Source organism: Urocitellus parryii, chromosome 8, assembly GCF_045843805.1.
Source record: "Urocitellus parryii isolate mUroPar1 chromosome 8, mUroPar1.hap1, whole genome shotgun sequence".
Classification (NCBI taxonomy): Eukaryota; Metazoa; Chordata; class Mammalia; order Rodentia; family Sciuridae; genus Urocitellus; species Urocitellus parryii.
Genome location: NC_135538.1, coordinates 114,007,423 through 114,024,938, shown reverse-complemented (window position 1 = coordinate 114,024,938; position 17,516 = coordinate 114,007,423). Strand labels below are relative to the sequence as shown.

Here is a 17,516-nt window from a genome sequence, read left to right as displayed (position 1 = left end):
CGATCCTCAGCACCACATACAAACAACGATGCTGTGTCTGCCAATAACTAAAAAATAAATATTAAAAAATTCTCTCTCTCTCTCTCCCTCTATCACTCTCTCTTTAAAAAAAAAAAGAAGAATATAGAAAGAAAATGATTCTAATTTTGGCCAAAGACAACTTATTATAATAATTCTATTTAGTTAAAATGAATATTTTGTTAAAATTCATTTTACAAATCTACAAGATCAAACAATGAGTAAGAATTTTTCACCAAACTCTCAAGAGAGATCTACTCTGATTCTGATGGAGAAAAAAGATCCAAGTACATGGCTCCCCCCTCAGTCTCACCACTCTCTTCACACAGTTCCCAGAATATTTTGGGATATGAATCTCTGTGTGCATGTGTATTTGAGGGAAAAGGCTATACTTCTAATAATTTCAGGAGTATAAGTTAATTCCATTTCTGTGGTTAGATAGTTAAAATAAGGAAAAGTAAGACACAAAGCTTTGAGGCTGGTCTTGGGGCTCAGTAGTAGAGTGCTCACCTAGCACATGTGAGGCACTGAGTTCGATCCTCAGCACCACATAAAAAACAATAAGTTTAAAAAAAAAAAGACACAAAGCTTAAATAGTAACTCAATATGGTCAGTTCTTTTTGTGCCTGGAGTACCAAACACCATCATACCTCATGACTATATTTTTGTTGAAAGACCAACCATACCAGGCTGATCCATAAGTCTAGTGCATTATCCACTATGTCACAGAACAGATTCCTTCTGACTATATTTAAAATCTAAATACAAACTTGGAGGTTTTCCACAATCTTACCTCCCTCAAGTGTAATTAAGTTGATTTCAGTAGAACGCCTGCCTGGGAATAAAATATCAGAATTCCCTCCTTGAACACAATGAGATTATTCCATTAGAGAAAGTATCCAGGAAAAAAAAAAAAGTATCATGGCAATGATTTATTGGTTCCTGCGCCACAAAGACCCTGACAACATAAAAAATAGCAAGCATAATCTAAAAGAAGGCTTAAAAATGGCATCTTCTGGCTGGGATACAGCTCAGTTGGTAGAGTACTTGCCTCGCATGTATAAGGCCCCCAGTGTAATCCCCAGCACCACACACACACACACAAAAAAAAGCATTTTCTGTGGGATGATACTAAGGAACTATTATTAACTTGGTTAGATTCATGATTACGCAAAACAATGACCATATTTTCTGAAGATATACATTGGAAAGAAATGATATTTGAATGATATTTAGAATTTACTTTAAAACACAATTAGAAAGCTGGGCATGGTGGCACACACCTGTAATCTCAGTGGCTCTGGAGGCTGAAGCAGGAGGATCTCGAGTTCAAAGCCAGCCTCAGCAAAAGCAAGGTGATAAGCAATTCAGTGAGATCCTGTCTCTAAATAATATATAAAATAGAGCTGGGGATGGGGCTCAGTGATTAGGTACCGCTGAGTTCAATCCCCAGTACCCCCCCCCAAAAAAAAAACAAAACCAACAAACAAAACAATTAGAAAGAGCCAGGCGCAGTGGCACATGCCTCCCAGTGACTTGGGAGACTGAGGCAGGAAAATCGTAAATTCAAAGCTAGCCTCAGCGATTTACAAAGCCTTAAGCAACTTAGAAAGACCCCATCTCAAAATAAAAAATAAAAAGGGCTGGGGATGAGGGGTTGGGGTTGTGGCTCAGTGGTAGAGTGCCTGCCTAGCACAGGTGAGATCCTGGGTTAGATCCACAGTACCACATAAAAATAAATAAATAAATAAAGATATTGTGTCCAACTACAATAAAAAAATAAATATTAAAAAGAGGGGTGGGGTGGGGGGCTGGGGATGAGGCTCTGTGGTTAAGTACCCCTGGGTTCAATCCCTGGTACCAAAACAAAAGATAAACAAGCGAAAAAGCACAATTAGCAAGAAAAACTGAGATAATGGACATAAATATAGCAACATATTAATAATTATTGAACCTGAGGGATGACTATATTGCCAAGACGCTAACTGTATTATTCTGTGTTTGTTTTAAATTGTTCATAAAGAAAAATAAAAGTAGGACCCTCTAAAGTAGGCCCTCCTACGGGATTGCTCACGGTGGCAGCACTGGCTAGCTACCACTCCGGCCTTTGGTGGAGACACTCTGCTACTCATCTAAAACATTCCAAATCAGAATCTTGGAAGAGACCCCAGGTCACTTTCACAGGGAAGAGTCACATCCAACCTCACCCTAGCAATGCCTTTTATGTGCCCCATTTATTTGCATGTGTGCTCATTTCCCATATGAGATAGTTAGGTTATTTGAAGGGCAGGACCACATTTGAATCCCTGATTTCCACATGAATAGTGCTTTGTTCAATCTACTTTTTTAACCATATATTTCTAATTTTTATTTTGTCACTGATTTACTGGGAGTTGAACACAGAAGGACTCTACCACTGACAGTTCCAGCTCTTTTTATTTTAAGATGGGGTCTCACTAAATTGCCCAGGCTGGCCTCAAATTTGCCATCCTTCCTGCCTCATCTTCTCAAGTTGCTGGAATTACAGAAATGCACCACTGCAACCAAGGTTTTGTCTTTAAATAAAGATCGGAATGTGTCAAAATGTGTGGACACATTCCTGACTACTACTTATAATGAGCTTCCTTTTCTAAAACTAATTTATTCTAATTTCTATTTATAAACACTCAAAACTAATCATACAGATTTTTAATTTTTTAGTTGTAGATGGACAGCTTGCCTTTATTTTATATGTTTAACTTTATGTGGTGTTAAGGATCAAACCCAGTGCCTCACACATGCTAGGCATGCGCTCTGACACTGAGCCACAAGCCCAGACTAATCATACATTTTTTTTTAATATTTATTTTTTAGTTATAGGTGGACACAATATCTTTTTTTAATGTGGTGCTGAGGATTGAACTCAGTGCCTCTCCCAAGCACTCTACCTAAGCCACAACCCCAGTCCCCAATCTATATAGATTTTTAAAATCTCAACAAGTTACAGAACTTCAACTCTATACTCTGGTACTACTGATATCTCATCTGAATGATATTTGATTAATGAAAACCACCTGAAGGTCTGGATTTGAGATCGGGGATGCAGCTCAGTGAAAGGGTACTTGCCTAACACATATGAGGCCCTGTTACAATCCCCAGCATCACAAATCATCATCATTATCATCATCATCATCATCATCATCATCATCTGGATTTACCCATCTTTGGGGCTTAAATAAAACTGACACTGGGCCACTAATATTAATCACATTTCTATTCAGTATCAGATCATCCCAAACACAGGCAAAGTTAAGAAAATTTGAATGAGAATATCTTTTTTCTTTACTTTATCAGAGCTAAGGACTAAACACAGAGCCTGGTGTATGCTAGGCAGGCACTCTATCACTGAGCTATATCCCCAACCCCTGAGCAAGAATATCTAAGAGAAGTTATAGACTATGCAGGTTCTCAGAGAGTAAACTGCATAAAAGTCTTTATTTGATTGAGGGGTAGGGGAGGCATACCATTATTCTCTGTTAAGTTAGGTTTATATTTCTGTGATTTTTAAATTAATCCACCAAAATAGTCTTCATGAAGAAAAGAAACAATCCAGGATATTTTGTCAGAAGAAATGCCTATTTCCTCAGTTTCAATCACAGACTGCTATGTATTATATCTGTCATTATTTTTCATGAAAAACTTGGCAATTATCAATATCTATCTGGCACACAGGATCACATACCAACAAGAATAGAAGAGTTGCTGTTCCCCAAGAAAATGACAACAGAGGCTGCTGTAAAAGGCAGAACACAAGCTGAGGAAGCAGAGCTGATCTTGCACTACTGAATGCTTACAGTGTACCAGTGGCACTACCAGGCCATCGAGCAGCCTTCCTCAGCACTGCATGAAGGACACTACATTCAGGGAGTTAAATTTGCCATAGTGTTTCTATAAAACTGCTCTAAGTTCTCATATTTTACTTGTATACAGGAAATGATTCCCAAATGAATTTTATTCTTTCTTCTATCTTTAGACTTTGCATATCTCCCCCATGCAAAAGTTCTTTATTTAAAATATAACCTAGTGCTCTCCTAATATGGAACAGTGCAAAAGTTACATATATGTCAAATATTAGAGTTCTAAAAAGTACCCAGATAAGGCACAAGAAAATTTGTATTACAGCCTCATCTTAAAATATACCACCCCAATTGTGTAAGTTATGTTCAAAAGTATGAATTTCTGAAAACAGGATTGTTAAATGTGTAAAGGTCAGGTTAATTGAAATATTTCAATAAAATACGCTTTCTTTGGGGGGATAATTTATTTGACAGAGGAAATTCTTTTTTTTTTTTTTTTTTTTTCAGTTTTTCACTGTTTTATTGGTCCCTTTTGTAAAGACAAGATAAATTGGCTTTTAAGAAAGGCAGAATCTGGTTGTGGCTTAGTGGTAGAACACTTGCCTAGTACATGTGAGGCACTGGGTTTGATCCACAGCATCACATAAAAATAGATACAATACCTTTATTTTTATTTATTTATCTACAACTAAAACAACAAAGAATCCAAGTAAGAGTAGTTGTTGTTGTTACTATTATTCTGACAGAGGAAATTCTAACTCTCAAAAATGTGTCCAGATTACTACATGATGAAATGTTTAAACAGTGCCTTTTTAGGACATCAATTCTAATTGTTTTAAAATAGTATCAGAGGTCTCTTAAAAAAAGTTATGGACATTATTATTTTTAAGTTAAATCTGAGAACTTAAATTATCAAAAATATAATTATTAATCTGCCCATGTAACATTTTGTGCACATATTTAAAAATCTAAGCAGAATTCTTTATAAAACTGTGGATAATGGCTGGTGGTGAAGCTCAGTGCTAAGGTGCTTCTGAGGCCCTGTGTTCCCCAGCACAGCCAAAAATGAAACAAGAGTTTGGATGATGGATAATACCCATTGTTGCTAAAGGGACTTTCTTCAGTAAGTTTTGACTTTGCTTACAGCCATGTATATTAAAAAGGTGAACTACAGTTAATATGAGTGCTTGCCTCATATGCACAAGGCCCTGGGTTCAATACCCAGCACCACCAAAAAAAAAAAAAAAAAAAAAGATGAACTAGTCTGACTTAGACATGCATACTCTTTGATGGAAAACATTAAAATATTCAATGTATTCTTAAAAAAGGAGATGGGTAAGTGGGTTTGCCTTAGTGTTCTCAGATTATAAAGATGGCACTTTGAGTACATATAAACGTATTTGCAAACCTTTTTTAATACAGATTATGAGTTCCACTTTATTTAAATATTCATAGAATCATGTAAATTTTATGTCCAGCTGAACAAATAGTGAATGCTTACCATATTCAAAACTTCCTTTTCACTAGGAATGAAATCACACAGTGTGTCTTCTGTTTGTAGTATGTCAACTTCTTATAATATAAATCTTATTCTATTATAATTTATCATTGAATACTGTAACCCAATTAATTTTGCATTCAATTTTTAAAAAATGAACATATAATTTGAGTCCCATTTATTGGAAATAAAATTCTGCCAAAATTTATTTAAATATTTTTTAGAAGTGCCTAAACCTAATTTCAAACCCTCATTATATATTAGCCTCATTATATATTATGTCTAACAAGGTTCTGTATTTCCCTATAACATCAAAAAGCTTGAAAACTCATTTCTGACAGTATAACTTTGGTTTACTTACTACTGAGATAACTTTTGCTAATAGCTATTGTTGCTATTTTTTAATATTCTATCAATAAACCCAAAATTTATTAAACTGTATAAATTAACACAAATCCAACTCATATTCAAAAAGGAGGGTACAAAATGAAAAGATCTACAAGGAGCATTAATTTTTTAAAGACTCAAAATATTGGTGACTGGGGATATATCTCAGTGGAAAACCTTACCTAGCACGTACCAGTCCCTGAGTTCAATCCCCAGCATCGTCAAGAAAGAAAGGAAGGCAGGAAGGAAGGAAGCAAGCAAGCATCTACTGTTTTTTTTTAAATAAAAAAATGCTTTTTCTAAATGAAAAAATGTGATTTAATAATTACAAATTATCACATTTTCTAATTCTTTTAAATGTCTAACATTCTTTTCTTATCATCTCCCTCTTTCTCTCTCTCTCTCTCCTTTTTTTTTTTTTAACTAGGAATTAAATTTCCTAGTACTAGAAATTAAACTCAGGGGTGCTCTACCACTGAGCTACATCCCCAACTTTTGTTATTTTGAATTTTGAGACAAGGTCTTGCTAATTTGCCCAAGCTGACCTCAAATTTGGAATCCTTATGCTGCAGCCTCCCAAACAGCTGGGAGTACACCAAGTTCAGCACCATCCTCTTGATTAATTTTGTCTTTAAAAAAAAAAAAAAAAAAAAAAGGCAAAACCACCAAAGCTTTTGACCAGTCTTTTCTTCTTAGGACTCCCAAAAAGAAAAAAAATCACTGACGACTGCCCATTTGGGGGTATATTCTTAGGATAAATTACAATATAACATTTATTAATAATGTAAAAAAACAAAATATCACCTTGTTCCTGGGGAATGAGATGTATATCAAGATAAACCATAGTTAAAGTAGAGCCAATAGGATTAAAAACCAGCTGATTAAAATAAAATAAAACAGTAACTAAATCAGATTTCATAAGCATTTGCGTTATAATTATGATCCCTGAAACTCTGGTTTCAAGAGTGTTATATTTGACAGTAACTATCTCCAACAATTTTCACACACCTGAAGATATACTAAATGAAAAAATTTATCTTTCAATAAATGTCTATGTAATTCTCCATATTAATAGAATAAAGGTTCTGGGTACAGTGGTGCATGCCTGTAATCCCAACAACTCAAGAGGCCATTTGAGGCCAGCCTTACAATTTAGTGAGACCCTGTGGCAAAAGAAAAAAAATTAAATCTTTTATAGTTATGTTCAAAAGAATCCTAATAATATATAACTAAAAAGAACAAATAAAGGCTGGGGTTGGGGCACAGTGGTAAGTGCTTGCCTGACATGTGTGAGGCACTGAGCTCGACCCTCAGCACCACATAAAAACAAATAAATGAAATAAAGGTTAAAAAAAATATTAAATATCTTATTTAAAATGTTTAAGGAAAAAAAAAAAAAAGAAAGAAAGGCCAGGCATGGTGGTGCACACCTGTGCACCAGCAACTTGGGAGGCTGAGGCAGGAGGATCACAAGTTCAAAGGCAGCCTCAGCAACTTACTGAGGCCTCAAGCAATTTAGCAAGACCCTATCTCAAAAGTAAAAAAGGGGTATATTCTTAGGATAAGTTACAATATAACATTGTTATAGACCTAAAAAAATGGAAATATATACCATGTCCATGTTCAATATTGTTAACATGTCAATCCTCCCCAAATTGATCTACAGATTCTATATTATTTTTACCACTGGGATGTGACCAGTGGTAAAAAGCCCCTGGGTTCAATCTCTGGTACCAAAAAAAATGGGGGGGAATTTTTTTTTTAAAGAGCTAGAGATGCAGATCAGTGATAAAGTACCCCTGAACTCCTGAGTTCAATCCCCAGTACCATAATAATACTAATAATAATACAAAATAAAATTAAAATTAAAAAAGGAGTAAAACAGTATGATCATTTCAAAGATACAGAAACTACATTTGACAAAATATAACACTCACTCATGATAAAAACTCACAGCCAAATAAAAACAAGGAAACTTCCTCAACTTATAAAGAACATCTCTGAAAAACCTACAATTAACATAACTAACAGTAAAATAATGTGTTACCTCTTAAACTAGTAGTAGAACAAAGGTGTTCACTCCCACCATTTTTATTAAAAAATGGTTGCACTAGAAGTGCCAGTCAGTACCATAAAGCAAGAAAAAGTAAATACAGTGGGGGGAAAAACAATAAAACTTCTACATTTGAATATGACATGATTGTTTACACAGAAAATCCTAAGGAATCTTTAAAAAACAAAAATAAAACTAGAATAAGTAAGTTAGAAACTTGCAGGATACAAGGTCAATATAAAAAACATTATATTTCTATGTACTAGCAAATTTTCTGGACAAAGAAAATTTCAAATATTTATGTACAATAGAATAAAAAGTACTAGAAGGGCTGGGGTTGTAGCTCAGTGGTAGAGTGCTTGCTTGGCACACATGAGGCACTGGGTTCTATTCTCAACACCACATAAAAATAAATAAAGATGGGGCTGGGGATGTGGCTCAAGCGGTATCGCGCTTGCCTGGCATGCGTGCGGCCTGGGTTCGATCCTCAGCACCACATACAAACACAAAGATGTTGTGTCCACCAAAAACTAAAAAATAAATATTAACATAAGTAAATAACTAACTAAATAAATAAAGATATTGTGTCCATCCATGACTAAAAATATTTTTTTTTAAAAAGAAATGCTAGGGGCTGGGATTGTGGATCAGCGGTAGAGCACTTGCCTAGCATGTGTGAGGTTCAATCCTCAGCACCCCAAAAAATAAATAAATAAAATAAAATTTTTTTAAAAAATGCTAGCAATAGGTGAATATGATTTACACATGAAAATTATAAAACACTGCTGAGAAAAATTAAGGGAGACCTAAAAAATGGAAATATATACCATGTCCATGTTCAATATTGTTAACATGTCAGTCCTCCCCAAATTAATCTATAGATTCTATATTACTCCAATCACAATTCCATTAGGCTTTTCTGTAGAAACTGACAAACTGATTCTAAAATTAACATGGAAATGTGAAGAGCCTACAATGTCCAAAGAAATCTCAGAAAAAAAGAAAAACATAAAAAGTAGGAGGACTACCTTACTTCAAAACTTACTACAAAGCTACAGTAATCAAAATGGTGTGATACTGGTATAGAGAGCCCAAGAAAGAGACTCACCCTTATATACGGTCATTTGATTTTCAAGAAAAGTGCCAAAGCAGTTTAAGAGGAAAAAATTTTTTCAACAAACATGCTAAAATAACGGGATACCCATTAGGAAAAAAAGTTAAATCTCAACTATACACACAATTATTTAAGATGGATCATAGAACTAAATGAAAAAGCTAAATCTAAAAATGTTCAGAAAAAAACAGAACATTTTTATTACTTGGGCATAGGCAAAGGTTTCTTAAGGGATCACAGGAAACAATTACCATAAAAGAAAAAAATGCCATATTTTATTTCATCAAAATTTTAAATGACAGGGCTGGGGTTATGGCTCAGCGGAAGAGCATTCGCCTAACACGTGTGAGGCCCTGGGTTGGATCCTCAGCACCACATAAAAATAAATAAATTAATTAAAAATATTGTGTCCAACTACAATTAAAAAATAAATTAATTAATTTTAAAAAATGTTTTAAATGACAGTCAGGCATGATGGTACATGCCTATAATCCCAGCAACTCAGAAGGCTGAGGCGGAAGGTTAGCCTCACTAAATTGCTAAGGCTGGCATTGAACTTCAATCTTCTGCCTCAGCCACCTGAGTTTTGATGGGATTACAAGCATGTGCCACCACACCTGGCAATTTTTTAAGTGGTAAAAAAAATAAAAATAAAAATCAACAAACACTTCACTTCACATAGGAAGATATCCAAATGATCAAAAAAAAACATAAAATGTTTTAACATCATTAATTATCAGAGAAATGCAAATTAAAATCACAGTGAAAGCCAGAGTGGTGCCTCATGCCTGTAAATCCCAGCAACGATGGAGGTTGAGGCAGAAGGATCACAAATTCAAGGCCAGTCTCAGCAACTTAGTGAGATCTGGTCTCAAAGTGAAAAATAAAAAGAGATGGAGATAAGGCTGGGGTTGTGGCTCAGTGGTACAGCACTTGCCTGGTATGTGTGAGGCACTGGATTCAATTCTCAGCACTGCATATAAATAAATAAATAAAATAAAGGTCCATCAACAACTTAAAAAAATTATTTAAAAAAAAAAAAAAAGAGGTGGGATGCAGCTCAGTAGTACAGCGCCCTTGGGTTCCATCCCCAGTTACACATACACACACAAAAAAAAATTATGCTGAATGAAAGATGTCTCACTTAGATAAGTACTTTGTATATGAGTTCATTTACATATTCCATTTGTATAATCACAACAGTGGCTGCCCAAGGAGCAAAAGGCATGAAATAACTTTCTAGGAGGATGGTAATGTTCTGTATCTTGGTAAGGATTTTAAGTTTCACAGGTGTATGCATTTGTAAAACCTTATCACATGGTATCCTTCGACTTATGCCTTTCACTGCATTCACCCCCAAATATATACATATAAATATTAAACTCTAGTTATGTTATACAAGCACAAATATTCAGAACTAAAAAATATTGATGTTTGCAACATACTTTGAAATATGGATAATGAATAGAGAGAGGGATGGAAAGACAGATATGTGATAAAGCAAATATAATAAATGATAATCATGGACTCTAGATGATTGATACAAATACATGTATTCATCATACAATTCTTTCAACCTTTCTGTACTTCTGAATACTTTATAATAAAACATTGCAGAAAAAAAAATTTATATTTATTTTTTAGTTGTAGTTGGATACAATACCTTTATTATGTTGCTGAGGATTGAACCCAGGGCCTTGCACATGCTAGGCGAGTGCTCTACTGCTGAGCCACAACCCCAGCCCCCAGAAAATATTTTTAATTATGAATTACCACATGGATAGTGTATACCAGATTAGTCAACAATAACTGAAACTATTACTACTAACTAGGTGATTACTATGATGGGTATTCAAAACAACCCCACAGCAATTCTATAAGACAGGCAGAATTATTCCCATTTCTTGATGGGGAAACTGACATATAGAAAGACTAAGGAACTAGTTTCAACAGCAGATAGCTATTAAATGATATAGATTCAGGACTCTTAACTGGGGTTTGATTCCAAGAGGCTGTTCTATCCATCACATCACACTACCATAACAATGAACTCCAATGATCTGGCCTAATTATTTTTTCTTTATAATGCAATAGAATATTATGTAATTGAAATGTAGAAATAAGTGGGTTAATGGCAAATTTGGAAATCCTTTACACTGTCATTCCATTATAGTGAGAGAGGCTATAAAACGGCTGTGCTAATCTGGTCTCCTTTCAACAATATCAAGTGTGTTTTATGATATTAGACATGAATGCAACAACCATGATACAATTTTTTCAAACAGAATTCTTTACCTCATTTCTCGTTCTTCATGTTGAGCGATAAGGTTGCTATAAAAATTCTCCAATGTCACTTTGGTCATTGTCACCCTTTCCTTTGTATGATTACTCATGGAAGAGCAAGGTGTTGAGCCTGTCATTGCCATGGCTTCTAGAAACAAAAAAGAGGTTTTACTTTTAGAGTTAGAATCCTCTCTCCTACCTCACTGGTAAAAATGTAAATTGGCATAAGTTTTCCAGAGGACAAGAAGATAACATGTAACAAGTCAAACAGAATTTTTTAAAATATTTTTTTTAGTTGTAGATGGACACAATATCTTTGTTTTTATTTATTTATTTTTTTAATGTGATGCTGAGACTCGAACCCAGGGCCTCACACAATGCCAGGTAAGCGCGCTCTACCACTGAGCTACAATCCCAGCCCCAAACAGAATTTTTTTTTTTTTTTAAAGAGAGAGTGAGAGAGAGAGAGAGAATTTTTAATATTTATTTTTCAGTTCTCGGCAGACACAACATCTTTGTTGGTATGTGGTGCTGAGGATCGAACCCGGGCCGCACGCATGCCAGGCGAGCGCGCTACCGCTTGAGCCACATCCCCAGCCCCCAAACAGAATATTTGATGAAAATAAATATATATTAAGGTTCTGTGACTGAAAAACTCCATCTTTAGGGTATAAGGACTACAGAAACGACCACACAGGCTTTTGAGGGGACATACACAGGATGTGCTTTACAGAAAGGATGTTCATTATGCCATCATTTGTGTTAAGAGAGGTTGGAAGCAATTCAGTAAGGAAATAATTAAATGAAATGCAGTGAATGCATACTAAGAAATACCATGCAACACAGAAGCAACTCTACTTGTACTTACAAGCCACATGAACATATCTTTACAACACAGTATTACATTTTCAGAAAGAAAAAGAAGATACCAATACAACATACATAAATTAAGTACATACAGTAAACCAGGTATGGTGGTGCACTCCTGTAATGCCAGTGATTCTCTCAGGAGGCTGAGGCAGGAGGGTGGAAAGGTCAAGGCTAACCTGGGAAACCTAGTGAGACTCTGTCCCAAAATAAAATAAAAAGGGCTAGGGGGTGTTGCTAAGTGGTAACAGGCCTGAGTTTAATCCCAAGGACCACAAAAGAAAAAAGATGTAAAATATATTTGTAATACTCTTTGTAATATTGCTTCATTTATAGATCTTTAACTTATAAATTCAAATAATCAACAAATATTTATCAAATACCTTAAGGCTATGTCAGAGCACAAATATATGTACAAATAATCATTTTAATCACAGATTTTGTTTTACTGTAGAAATTGGAAATCTTGAAGAAATTAAAATAGATCCATAAAGATTCACAAGTAATGGGGTTCAATGCAGCATTACAATGACAAAGAAAAACCAGAAATAATGTGAATATATAACAGAACTGGAAGTATGAAAAAGCCTAAAATGAAATAATAAGACAATTAAAATATATTCTTGGGCTGAGATTGTGGCTCAGCGGTAGAGTGCTTGCCTAGCATGAGCAGGACCCAGGTTCGATTCTCAGCAAAAAATAAAAATAAAGGCATTGTGTTGTGTCCATCTATACCTAAAAAATAAATATTAAAAAAAAGAGTTAAAAAAAAAATATATATATATATATATTCTATTTTGTGGTACAAGGGATTAAATTCTAAGTTAAATCCCCAGCCTTTTTTTTTCCCCCTTAAATCTTATTTGAGACAGGGTTTCTCTAAGTTTCGAAGGTTGGCCTTGAATGTCCATCCTCCTGCCTCAGTCTCTCCTGTAGCTGGGATTAGAAGCATGAGCCACTGAGAACTCAAGGTTTTGCCTCTTAATACTTAGCGGATTTTTAAATTGTTTCATGGATTAAATTAAAGCATATAAGGATTATGCAAACACTTGCTATTACTAAAAAAAAAAAAAAAAAGGCTTAACATTAGCAGTATTTAAACAAGATACTAAGGTGAAAATCATGTTTTAAAAAATCCCACCAGTCACAGTGACACATGCCTGCCAAGCAGCTTGGAAGACTGATACAAGATGATCACAAGTTCAAGGTCAGCCTGAGTAACTTAACAAGACCCTCTCTCAAAAAAGTAAAAAATAAATAAAAGGGGCTGGGGGTTGTGGCTCATGGTAGAGTGCTCACCTAGCATGCACAAGGCCCTGGGTTTGATCCTCAGCACCATATAAATGTAAAGATACTGTTTCCACCTAAAACTTAAGAATAAATATTTTTAAAATAAATAAATAAATAAAAGTGGGGGTGGGCTGGGAATGTAGCTCCTTTTTACTGGGATTGAACCCAGGGGTGCTTTACCACTGAACTATATCTCCAGCTGTTTTATTTTTATCTTGAGATAGGGTCTTGCTAAATTGCTGAGGCTGGCCTTGCACTTGTGATCCTCCTGCCGCAACCTCAAGAGTCACTGGGATTATGGGTGTGCACCACCACACCTGGCAGTGTCAAACATTTTGATTCATGAGGTGCAAAAATGATCAGTAAGCCAGGCATGGTGACATGGCCCTGTAATTCCAGCAACTTGGGAAGCTGCATCAGGAAGATAGTCTCAGCAACTTTTTGAAACCCTCAGCAACTTAGCAAAACCTTGTCTCAAAATAAAAAATAAAAAGGACTAGGAGTACAGTGTAGAGTGCCCTGGGTTCAATTCCCAATACTTAAAAAAAAAAAAAAAACAGTAATAACAAATTCAAGGCATTGCAGGGAGAGGGAGAATAAAGAAGAGAATAGAGGGGCTGGGGATGTGGCTCAAGTGGTAGCGTGCTCGCCTGGCATGCGTGCGCCCGGGTTCGATCCTCAGCACCACATACCAACAAAGATGTTGTGTCCGTCGAAAAATAAATAAATAAATAGAAGAGAATAGAGATTGGATATGATCAAAGGAAGTTATTTGCATGTAAGAATATGCCACAATGAAACTCATTATTCTGAATAATTAAAATGCACTAATATTTTTAAAAGATATTATGTTCAGAGCTACTTTACTGTATTTTTAAAATGGGAAAGTTTCTACCAATACCAGAGCAAATTCAAATGTTTTTTGAGTATCAGTAGAGGAATTTTATAAAACCTCTGGTTTATGAAGCTTGGGTGTGGTTCCTTATTTGTCAGTCTGTGAACCCTCCACCCACAATGAAAACCACATGCACTCTACAGTGCGTTTGGAAAGAAAGTTAAAACCAGATCTAAAAACGAAGTCAAAAGCAAGAGAGAGCTGAGGACTATTCCTTGTTCAAAAATTTCTGGAGACACTTTACATAAATGTAGTTACATTTTAACAACTGAAATTATTTCAACAGGAAAATATGACAACCTGAGAGTATTTAAGTCTAAGACAAACAATGCAATTAATAAACGTGAAATGAGCATGTAAATGATTTTTCATTGTCAACAAAGCTAAAAGAACAAAGTATATTTACACTAATAAGTACATAAAAAAAATGGCAAAAAAAAGTTTTTGTTTTGTTTTGTTTTAATAGATTTTTTTACTTTATTTATTTATTTTATTTATATGTGGTGCTTAGGATCGAACCCAGGACCTCACACATGCCAGGCAAGTTCTCTACCCCTGAGCCACTACTCCAGCCCCAAAAAGTTTTGACTCATTTAAGTCACTGTTAGTATCCTAAACTTAAAAAGATCAATAGGAGTCAGGCTTGGTGACACAAGCTTGCAATCCCAGCAACTCTGGAGGCTGAAGCAGGATGATTGCAAATTTGAGGCCAACCTCAGCAATTTAGCAAGGCCCTGTCTCAAAAAACAAAAACAGCTGGGGATATAACTCAGTAGTAAAGCATCTCTGGGTTCACTTCCTAGGACCACACACGTTAAAAAAAAAAAAAATGGGTCAACAGGATATTAAGTGTACTCAAAGATACTCATACATCAGGCCAACAAATTCTTTAGCATACATCCTCACATACAGTCACATTTCAATCTTCACATACAGTCTCTAATGTAAAGGTGAAAGTTGTTTCTTTTGATTTGCCTACAAATCTTCCTCTTCCTTCTCTTCTTCCACACATATAAGATTTAGCCTAATTCCAATAACTTGTAATCAAAAATTCAATTAATATTGCCCAATAGCGATTTATAAGTTGACTAGGCCAACCAAGCACTTTTTATATGAAGGGGCTTTACCTCGTGCTTTCCATAAGTCGCATTTTCCTGCCCTAACCCACAAGCCACTGGACTCCTTGTCCTAGGTATTCCATTTTCCTTCAACCCTGAAGAATTAGGGAGTAATAGGAAGGTGAGAAATCCTTCAGAGTTTTTAAAAATCTGTGAAAGCATGTGATCCTCATAAAAGTCAGAAGCACTCAAAAGGTGGCCAAATAAAAACCACAGTTTTATTCAAACTAGACAGTAGTTTGGCTGGTTGATTTTATAATGCTACTGATACTTCTTAAATAACCTTTCTTTCACCAATACTTTACTTCTTTGTGACTAACAATTCATTATCTCTCATTTGGATAATTCAACCTTGGGGCTAAGACTTCCTTAAGAGTCACATTTATGTCTGATCTATCCTGAACCTTAAGCCATTGGAAAGCAAACACTGTGTCCTATACTCGTTTTTTTTTTTTTCTTACATTTTTTTGTTGTTGTTGTAGATGGACAGCATGCCTTTATTTATTTATTTATTTATTTTTATATGGTGTTAAGGACCAAACCCAGTGCCTCACACACGCTAGGCAAGTGCTTTGCCACTCAGTTACAGCCCCAGCCGGCCTATACTTGTTTTAATATTCTTGCCCCATCTCATACATAGTGCTGTGCACTTAATAAGCACCTTTAAAAACCATTAACTAGGAAAAACATTCATTTTTGATGTCCATTCCTAGGAGATGAGAGTATGTATGTATGATGGGGGAGGATTGGGATAGAGCTGACTTTGTATGCAGAGTTGGAGGATGGAATTGTCCTCATAGGAGGGAGCTGCTACCTATGTTTGGGGTGCAGAGGGCAATCTGTTCTTGTGGTGGTGGTGGTTTTGTGTTTGGGGAATCATATGTACCAGTCAGCTAATTCACAGCCAAGTGAGCTGAAAGGAAGAGGCAGCATTAGGTCTACTTCACTCCGACCTTCCTTTGTATGTTTTACAGAAAGATAAGTTCCTTGTCATGTCTTTTAGGTGTCTCAGAGTGCAGAGGGAAATCTGGTCTATTAGCCATTATGCACATTTTCCAACACAGAATTTCCTCTAACTTCTTATTGACTTTTTTCCTTTCTTTCGGCTCCGTTCCTTTTCCGCCTCTTCCTTAAATGCCTTCCCTACATTTTCGGTGATTTTAAAACTATCAGAAACCCAGTATCCTAAAACTAACCAAACCACTCCAAAGTAGGTTTCGACTTCTCTACCTGGAACAACGGTTCCCGGGTTCTTAAACCCCAGATAAAGGAAAAGGAGGTGAAAAATGGTGATGACCGAGATCCCAGGGGGAATTTGATAGTTGGCAGCGAGCAGACAAAGCTGGCAACATGGAAAGGAGAGCCTGGCTCCCCGCCCCGACTGCACACAGAGAAAGAGAAAGGCCAGGGTGGGGAGCCTGAGACTGGGAACTGTGGAGAGGACCACCAGGAGTCTCGGGAGACTGACAGGAGGCTGAGGAGGGGGCCGAGGGCTCAAAGGACAGGGCTAGAAAGAGGGCGCCAGAGGGAGGGGAGAGCCCAGAAGGAATAGAGAAGAGGGCGAGATGAAGGGAGAGCCCGGGATGGCACAGAGACGGCGACAGCCAGACACTCACCAAAGCCCCGGGGAGGCAGGACTGGCAGCCGACAGCCGCAGGCACCCGCCCGGCCAGCGGTCTAGACGCGCGAACCGGAGAAGCCTCAGTGGCAGCAGCCGGCCGGCCAGAAGAAGGGATGGGACTCTCGAGCGGCTCTGAGGTAGGCGCGGTGCAGCGGTTGCGGGAGAAGGACAACAGGAAGCGCCCCAACTGCCGGAAAAGACGGCGGCACAGAGGGGCCAAGGCAACCGGTCCCCGGCCGCTGAAAGGGGCTGCCGCGGCGGCCCGGGACCAAAACTGCGCGTGCGCGAGTCGCTGGCCGCGAGGCGGGGTTGCCGAACTGCGCGTGTGCGGTTCCGCCCCACCCACCTTCACCCCTCAGCCCTCGCCGGGTTTCTCCCGCTTGCGAGCTTCTGGTGTGCGGTTTGGGGCGGTCTCGGGGTGGGCTGGGCTGGGCTGCGTTGGGCTGGACTGGGGAAGTTCCCCTTGTTTTGTTTTGGATTTTTACTTTTTGTTTTGAAATAATTGTAGGCGCACAAGAAGTTACAAAATTAATACA

General features: G+C 36.9%; 1 protein-coding gene across 2 annotated transcripts in view; it reads right to left on the bottom strand.

The window, feature by feature from the left end:
• The window catches only part of Stk38 (serine/threonine kinase 38), a 48,955-nt gene extending 31,716 nt beyond the window's left edge, over positions 1 to 17,239 (bottom strand). Inside the window, exons 1-2 of one of the 2 annotated variants that reach the window (XM_026383472.2) lie at positions 16,976 to 17,239; positions 11,202 to 11,334 (exon numbers count right to left, since the gene is read on the bottom strand). In XM_026383472.2, the coding sequence (XP_026239257.1) occupies positions 11,202 to 11,332 (131 nt within the window). In that variant the 5' untranslated portion in view covers positions 11,333 to 11,334; positions 16,976 to 17,239. Of the gene's footprint in view, positions 1 to 11,201; positions 11,338 to 16,975 lie in introns of both variants that reach the window. The other variant, XM_026383471.2, reaches the window with a different exon arrangement.
• Positions 17,240 to 17,516: the final 277 nt, after the last annotated feature.